The sequence below is a fragment of the Microtus pennsylvanicus genome, chromosome 10, assembly GCF_037038515.1.
Source record: "Microtus pennsylvanicus isolate mMicPen1 chromosome 10, mMicPen1.hap1, whole genome shotgun sequence".
NCBI classification, from domain to species: Eukaryota; Metazoa; Chordata; class Mammalia; order Rodentia; family Cricetidae; genus Microtus; species Microtus pennsylvanicus.
In genome coordinates, this window is record NC_134588.1 from 38,496,763 (window position 1) to 38,506,116 (window position 9,354).

A 9,354-nucleotide genomic window follows, 5' to 3' on the forward strand; every position below is an offset into this window, starting at 1 on the left:
CTTCTCTTCCTTCCTCCTTTTTTATTCTTCCTCCTCATCTTCTTTCCTGTCCTCCTTCATTTCTCCCTCTCTGTTTTTGTTTTGGTTTTGTTCATAATTTGAGTTAAGGAGCTACTATGAAATAGCTAGTCAAACATGGAGTGTACAGAAACATTCAGCACAGAAAGCTCTGTCATTCCGTATAGAAAATTTGTCACTGTCTTGATTTGTAAGACAGTTTTATTCAGGTTGTGTATGGAGAATGATACAATTTTCCATTTGTAAAATAAATTTCCAGCCTGAAAGATAGTCAACCAAAAGGATGGGATTATTTCTGTAGTTGATTAATAATTCTTATTTCACAGATACAGTTTAATCTGATCTGAATAAATGTTACAACTTTGTATAATAATCTGTAGTTTTGGTATTTAAAATGTTTGGTCCTATCTTATAATTTTTCTTTTCAACAATATATAATTAAAGATTTCTATTTGAATAACATGGCTGACATTTGCCTACAGAAACAAAGAAAATTTAAACATTATTTTTTCCCAAGTGAACCAAAAGATTAAATATGTACTTTCAAATTAAACATTCTTGGCTATATGGCTGCCCACACATTTGCCTTCATAAATCTCTAGCTTTGGAGGATAAATGTATAGGAAGCATAATAAAACAAATCTGATAACAATGGAATTTCGCCCATATATACTGTTAAGTATTTCTAACTTAATATTATAATGTAGCACAGCTTTGAGCTGAGATTCCTCTAGACTGAGCAACTATAAAATATTGTTTTAAAAATCATAGATGTTATAAGTGCATATCTCATTTCTGAAGCAATCTTAGGGGAAGAATCATACTATATTAATATGTTAATGCAAAACAAGAGTAATGGTAAGAACCAAGGAGTAGATTAATCAGCTTTAAAATGTAATAACTGAATTTCCACTGTAATGAATCCAAATTAGCTCTACCCCATACGTTCTCACATGTTTTAATAGATCACACTTTGCATATCACACTACCTGGAATCCACGCAGCCAGGATGATGTTTCTCTCTATAATGAAGAGGTATGTTCGATATTTGTTTTGACTTCTTTCCAAATTTGGGTAGTTCTTTAACTTGACAACCTATTTAGACAAAGACCAGCAACATTCAGTTTATGACCCGTGTGCAGGTTGTATTGGTGTACTGCTCACTCTTAAGGGCCTGGATTCTATTTAACTTGACAGTAGCACTTAGAAGAGGAGCAGAGTGCCCAGTGTTTATATGGCCTGCACTTCATCTTCGTCAGGTTTGAAGATAATTGCCTCATAGTGTATAGTATTGTAGAAAGGTTTATGGAAAAGTTATTCCATCTAGACCTTGAAAAATTTATTAGGCTGTGCAGAGAGCAGAAAAAGTTATTGTAGATAAGAGTAGAGGTAAACTGAGACTTAGAGATAGGGAAGAGAGTTTTCAGCCATGCACATCCCAAGACTTGTACAAAATGAGGTAGATAATCCAGTATGATACTAATGTAGGGAGGAAACAAGAAGGGGTGATGGAAGTTGTAAGTGAAGGTCACCGTGGGAGGGCTTTAAATTCCAGGAGATTCTTGAGCTTCAGCTGATGCCATAGAAGATGAAATATGCACATCTATACCTTAGAAGGTGATGTGTATGTCTGTTTAGAGGATAAGAGGGAATGGATTGTAAATAGTGAATTGGAAAACAATGAAAACCTACCAAATGCCATGAATCTGAAAAGGATTGGACACAGAAGGAATTGGAGGGAAGAGTGGGGGAAAGATGTAAATGCAGTACTCATCTGTGGAATCTTCAAAAAATCAAATGAAAAAGAAAAATTTAAAAATTTAAAAAGATATGAGCTATGTTAACTACAGACAGTAGAGGGAAGTTGAATAGAACTTTGTGTTTGGTAGCGTCGAAGGAGAGAGATGACTGCAAATGACGAACAATATAGACTCCCCAAGTTTTTTTACCCTTTAACCAGCAACATAATAGAACACAGCCTAATGTAGAACTAATTTAGATTCAATCCAATGGGGGAACTTAAAATCTCTTCAAGCCTGTAATGCATATGGTTCCTTACCCTTGCTGGTGCCTGGTGCCTGAAAGAACCTGCAGCGAGAAAAGGCACAGTACTGCATTACATTATGTAAATGATTGGCTGTTGAACATGATAGATCCAGGTGCATGGGATATACAGCTGAACAGGTTCTGGGAATAGCTGACTGACCCCCCCCCCCGGGAGGGGAGGGCTTTGTAGGGTCCTTCTTTTCAGAAGGATGTGAATTTTCTTTTCATTTTTATTTTTTTATTAATAATTTCCACCTCCCCTCCTCCCATTTCCCTCCCCCTCCCCCTTCCCCTTCCTCTCCCTCTCCAGTCCATTGTAGCCTGTAGTGTTTTAGGGAACACTTCTGGTCAGTGGGTGGCAGTATTGCACAGTAGAAGGTGCCCAGACTATATTGTCAGAATAGTTCTCCTTTAGTCCAAGTCTCATAGACACAGGCAACCAAATTGTCTTCAGAATTACTTGATGTTTCCTTTGAAATACAGACCACACACTATAGCAGTTAGAGATTCTGAATCAGTCAGTTTGGGAAGGGGCCAGCTATAGGGATGCGTTTTAACACACAAAGTTACTGTGGAATTTAATCTTTGTGAGGTGTTCTTTTCATAGCCTTGTTGTGAACATTACAGGAGGAACATACACCTGAGTTTAAAATATCTCTTCCTTCCTCTTTCAAATATGCCATCATTTTTCATCAATTTGAGACTTGAATTAAATATTTTGTATAGTAGAAAGAAAACTGGTGAATTTTGACCAACATAATAGAGAAAATATAGTATTAGTTGGGGAATACCGAGTAGACAACAGAAAGTACAAATCCTTTGCTTCAGTTTTTTAAATTTCTATTATTTTTGAGATTATAATAAAAATAAATACTTCCACCTTCCCTTCTTCCAAGTCCTTCCATATACTTTCCTTGTTCCATTTCAAGTTAATGGCCTCTTATTTTGTTAATTTTTCACACAGATTTGTATGAAAATTTAAGAATATATGTATTTAAAATTCCACATTTTTACACCATTCTAGACCTGTATAATGTTGCTTGTGTGTATGTTTCCAGGGGTGAGCATTTGGTATTGGATAAATAATTGGTACGCTCTTCTCTGAGTAAGACTGTTTCTCCCACTTTTAGAATGCCGTAGTTGCCTGCTGTTCTTTGTGGAGGCCTCCTGGACTTCCCTTTGTTCCAGCATGCATATTGTTGTCCTCATCCAATTTTTTAAACATCAGAGTAAAGAAAGACCAGAATCAAAGTAGTGATAAAATAGAGGAAGGCATATCTCTCTATATTTTAATATAAAGTTCCCATTTACTTTTGACTCTATGATAAATTAATTTACAAATGTGTTATGACTTCTTAGTTTTAGGACAAATAGCTTAGGTTAAATACACAATTCTCTTCCTCAACTCCAAGCCAAATACAATTAAATAAACAAATAACAAAACTATTTGTGTCAGTAATAGCAACTGTGGTCTACAGTACATACTTTTGCCGTCCACCGGAAGGGGACGGCAAGAGTTCAAAACAATCTACACAACAACACGTAGCACGTACGTCCGCTGTCCTTGAGCTTATCATCGTGATCAGTCCAAAGTGACCAGTACAAAGTGTCCACAGTTTCTGTGTTGCCAGTCAGCTGACCTTCCCAGGTCTGAGGGTTCCAATAGAGTCCCCTGTATTTCATGACAGTATCACAGTATCTCCTTCCCTTTGTTGCTCCATGTCTTCCTGCTGATGCTCCCTCAAGTCTCTTTCTGGATAGGTTCCATATTAAGCCATTCTGAGTCGTTCCTCCTTCTACTGAGCCTGCTGAGTCACCAAAGCAGGCCAGACGATCACGCAGGCAGTGTCGCTGGCGTTTCCTTCTGTCCTTGATACCATCTCTTAGTTCCTGTCAGCCAGGAAGCCTTCACTTTAAGCTACTAGCCTGCAGGTCATTTAGAAGATTTAAGTAAATATTTGATTTCAGGAACCTGGGATAAGAGTCCTTTTCCATAAGTGTGTATATGACTTTTTGTGCTTCATCAAAAGATGTGGGGGTTGGTGATTTAATCTTCTTGGCTGTGGATTCTCGAGTACGAAAGTCAATATTGATCTGAAAAAGAAATAGTTGTTAATTAATGTGCACTTGCTGTTTATGATACTTTCTATTATGCTATTGCTGTTTCAGATGCGCCTTAAGAAAATGGTTTTACATTCCTATTTTCATCGTTTTAGCTATGTCTTGAATTGCTATTCTAAGCTAGCTCTTTACTAGGTGTGTGAGAGGCACAAACAAAAATATATAACAAAAAGAGGTTTTGATTTCTGTTTCTGTTTATGGCGTAGTTGGAAGGAGCAAAATTAAATAGACATGAAAAACTTAAATATCCATAGAATGTAGCCATATACCAAACCAAAGTGTCATGGACATTTGAGGTTTACCGAATGCGAGTATTTTCCTGAAGATCAACACAGCTAAAAAGCTGCACATGTTTTTGCTGCTTCAGTTGTGTGTTACACTAGTCTGCATTTTATCCCTATCTGAGTTGCAATAGTTCACTAAGGGTTCCTTAGCCTACTGATCTGGCCTGGGCTACCTCATTCCATTCCTCACCCAATCAAGTTGGACAGTTTTGAAAAATCAGTATTTTTTGTCTCTGTACTGGTACTTTCACAAGTAGAGGGACTAATCCCACCTCACTGAACGTACAAATGCACACCTGTGTCTAAAAGCATGATGCGGAGGGCTTAAACCTAACCTGTGTACAGAATGCGTTTCTTTTTTTGGGAGAATTTACACACACTGATGCTAATGACAATGACTTTAGTACTCACTTGTTTCACAGCGTCTGAGCGCACAAATGCTTTGTATATATCCTCTGCTTTGCTGCTCAAAAGATCAGACTCTGTTTTCTTATAGTCTTCGCAAGCCAACCAGAATTCAATATTCTCTTCACTGAATTCAGACTTTAGAAAATTTCCAAAGACGCTCTGACCAGCTAAAAAGAGAGGGGTTATGTAAATTAAGTGAGCCAGTAAATGAATATATCATAGAAGAAATTTATAAGCAAATTCTACTATTCCTATATGTACCAAGGCGTGAGATTGTGACCGCTAAAATAGTTGCACCATAGCTTGCAGGCAGCCTTGGGGATTCTGTTATGTGTGGAAGAGGAATCTGTTAGCTGACAGTCTCACCCACAGTCACACACTGCCTTGTGTATTCATGCAAAAGTGCTATGCTTTCTGCTGCATTTAAGTTGAACTCAAGTTCTTCTGATTATAGAACAATGTCATTACTTAGAGACGACAACATCTGAGCAAGAGTGTAGAGTGACTTTTTTTTCCACAAAGAAATGTTAGTGACTGAGGGTATTAACATCAGGTTGATAATTAAAATATAATTGCCTCATCCAAAAATGGTAGTCAGCTAAAGTTAAGTCTGTGTGTTACTTGCATGCTTGGTACACTGAATGCATTTGCTAGTGTGGTTGAGATTTATATGCTGTTTACTCAGCTAGTTAAACTTTAAACTAAGTCTTATAATCACATGATCCAACTATTCTGAATTTTTTAGACCTCATCAAGTAATTTTCCTTAGGTCTTTCTGTGGAGGAGAGGGTGAACTCTCTCTCTCTCTCTCTCTCTCTCTCTCTCTCTCTCTCTCTCTCTCTCTCTAATATTACCTAATTTAATGTGCACTGTTGTTTTTTCTCCATGATTGTCTGTGTGAGGGTGTTGGATCTCCTGAACTGGATGGAGATCCAGAGTTGTGAGCTGGTATGTGGGTGCTGGGAACTGAAACTGGGTTCTTCTGGAAGAGCAACCCGTGTTCGTAATTGTTGAGGCATCCCTCCAGTCCTTGGAACTTATTCTTGAGATCAAGTTGCACCTCTGAATAAAGCTCAAGCCCTAAGACTGCTGCAGTCTTATGATGGGGGAGGGGAACTGGTCTCAGTCTTTCCTTTCTTTCATAACAAAACTCCCACAAGCCTCTCATGAGCTTGCCTATATTAAAATATACATCATTTTGCATACCTGCAGAATATACTAGATATGCCCCAAGCATCTTTATGACAGTAATAAACTGTGTCTTTGCATTCGAATCCTTTTTGCCTTTAAAATACCTTCCACATAAGGTGGATGAATGAAAGCTAACAAGCATGTGGATGATAGAATACTAAGTAAATGAATACTGCTTTGAATATCCCTGCTTTTGAAAGTACCCTTAAAATAGTAATTCATATGATATTTTCTTGTCTTTTGAAACTTTGAAACTGCAACATAATTTTATTTATCTTTATTTTGATTTTTGAAAGCTTACATTCTCTATGGATATGTGTGTGTGTGTGTGTGTGTGTGTGTGTGTGTCCCTCCCCCTTTGCCTGTCTCCATGTAGGACCTATAAAGGCCAGAAGAGGGCATCAGATCCTCCAAAAATGGGATGTCTGTGAGACAGATGGAGTAAGTGCAGGGAAACAAGTCATTAAGAGCAGCAAGCACTCTTAACCAATCAGCCATCTTCCCTGCAACCCAACATAATTTTAGTTGTGTTCTTGAATTCGTGAAAACATGTATTTTGTAGTTGTCCTGGCAGATTTGTCTAAAAGACAGTGGTAAATTCTAGTGCTATTCTACCAAGTCTTATTGTGATGAAATTACCAATGAACTTAGAAAAACTAAACTATTACTTTTTGTGTAATGCTCCTTCTTTCCTTTGATAATATACATTAATCAGACATCCAATCTACTGAATTAAAGATCTGACCTCCAAACAATGGATAGTTCATGAATACTTACTCTGGTTGGCAAGAAGTTTTTCCAGAGACTGAGACCACTGCATTACTTCCTCAGCAGAAAGTCTACAATTAATAAAATGACATAAATTATTAAGCTGTTTTCTGTAATCTCAAAAGAAAAAAATAATGGTTGTTACCCTTTGATGACTAAGATTCTTATTATAATGAGTTTTATTATAAATTTTATGTATAAAATCCCCTTTAATTACCATAGTTATGAAAAATAATCTGTCAAGACAGCTCAAAAATCCAAGCAGATAAAACCGAACAATATAACCACAAGTAGAAAATTGTTGTGACATCTTTGTAATTAATATCAATTAACTCTAATGTGGCTTAATCGTGTTTGCCATGTTGCCTAAAATAAATGAAGTTCATTGCACACAGTATTTTTTGTATTTTTTTTTTTTAAAGAAAAGAACAAGGTTTTACCCTAACCAATGCTGGCCTTAAACAAGTGATAATCCCTCTGCCTCAGCCTCCCAAGTGCCAGAATTACATGTCTGAACCACAATGCCCAGAAGCCTGCAGTCTCAGTATTTTGCAAAGATGACAGTCATCTTTAAGGATGCTTATACAGTTATAACAATTCAGTACATACATGTCTTTGCTTATACAGTCCTAACAATTCAGTACATACATGTCTTTGGACTTTGATGATTTCATTCCCGAGTCCAGATGTGGGATCATAGATCTCAAGTACGCTTTCACATCCATTCCACTACAAAACACAGCAAATTACAAATTACTAGGAAAGCTCACATTATTTATAAAAAGAAAAGAACACAAAGCAAAAATATCTAAGGAAGAAAGTAACAATGAAACATAGATGATACAATATTTTGCTGTTTTAAAATAGAGCTCATTTTTTGGAGTCAAAAGTCCAGAAAGATTTCCACTCACTGTCCTGTACCACGATTTATATTTGATTAAAACTGAATCTCAGTTATAAGGCACAACAGATAATTGCTCTGAGCTACATAAACTAAATGCCAAATTCACTTCCATTTGTTTGTGCTCTTTGGTCATAAAAGATAACCTAAGTGAGACTCGGAAGGAACTTACAAAGTCTTTGGCTTCTTCTTTTGTGTCTTGTCATCTAGAAGTGAATGGTTAGGTTCTTTCAGATCCTTTGGGTTAGCGGAGAAGAACATTCCTGGCAGCTTGTCCAGCCTTGGCATGGAGATGGCAGCAGCTCTCATGGTCTTCTCGCAATGAGTGTCTGTGAGTCCGCGTCGGCTGCTTTATATAGCGTTGGCAGACAGACTCTTGCTGTGCAGGGAGTGTGTTTATCAAGTGATGTTACCACAGACACTGAAGTTCCTCCTTTCTTGGTGTGTTGTGACGTGTATCGTGAAGAAAAAAATAAGTGCACAGTGATGTCTTGTGGTTGAAACTCAACCAAATGAGAGCAGGTCACTTGATTAGGAAGGCACAAAGAAAATTACACACACGTACAGAGGAGGGCACACGTCTGGAGCGGCAGCGTCAGTCTTTGGTTTGAGGGAGTGCTTGCTTCTTCCTGAAAATCGTTATGTTCTGATCAATGTCACATTTGCTATATTTAATGTGTCATGTGTGAATTCAACTCTAGAGTTGTGTCCCCCTCTATGCCTTGGGTAGTCCTTAACTATAAAATCATTTGATCAAAATATTTTCCCCTTTTTAAAAATTGAAAATAGATTTTTTTCATACAATGCATTCTGATTATGGTTTCCCCTCCCCCAGGCCCTCCTACATCCTCTCACTTCCCCACCCACCCGAGTCCACACTCTTTCTTTCTCTCTATCTCTAGAATACAAACAGGCATCTAAAAAATAACATAAAATAAAAGCAAATACACCAGAATAGATAAAAAAACAAAACCAAGCAAACAGAAGAGAAAGAGCCAAAGGAAAAGCAGAAGAAACATACATAGACACAGACACAAATACACACACACACATTCACACACACACACATTCACACACACACATTCACACACACACATTCACACACACACATTCACACACACACAAATCCCATAGAAAACACAAAACTTGAAACCATAATATATATGCAAAGCATCAACCCATCAATAGAGAAGCATCTTGCTACAGTAGATGGGAACAAATACAAAGACCCACATTTAGACAATGAACAGAGAGGGAGAGATTGTGGAACCCTCAATTTTAAATGGGGTGTCTCTATCAAATCCCACCTCCGGGAAACCTTGCAGAAGAGGAAAGAGTGTAAGAGCCAGAGGGGATAGAGAACACCAAGGAAACAAGGCCTTCTAAACCGCATGGCTCATGAACATATGAACACATATAGACTATGTAGCATGCACAGGCCTGCATAGGTCTGGGCCACATGGGGTTCCAATGTCCAGGAGGGAAATGAACACTGTCCCCATTCCTGACCCAGAAGTTATCTACAATTGATAACCTCTAAGAAAGAAAAACTTAGTTTTCTCCAATGGAGTCTTATGGGCAATACGAAACACTCTTAAGGGCAGGCCCCACACCCAG

At 37.7% G+C, this 9,354-nt stretch overlaps 1 protein-coding gene across 1 annotated transcript; it reads right to left on the reverse strand.

The window, feature by feature from the left end:
• Positions 1–2,609: 2,609 nt before the first annotated feature.
• Rgs1 (regulator of G protein signaling 1) lies at positions 2,610–8,152 on the reverse strand. The gene is made up of 5 exons (XM_075988178.1): positions 7,910–8,152; positions 7,485–7,565; positions 6,846–6,907; positions 4,881–5,044; positions 2,610–4,158 (listed from the first exon to the last, which is right to left on the reverse strand). Exons 1-5 carry the CDS (start codon positions 8,044–8,046, stop codon positions 3,973–3,975), a joined length of 630 nt encoding a protein of 209 aa, XP_075844293.1. The 5' UTR covers positions 8,047–8,152; the 3' UTR covers positions 2,610–3,972.
• Positions 8,153–9,354: the final 1,202 nt, after the last annotated feature.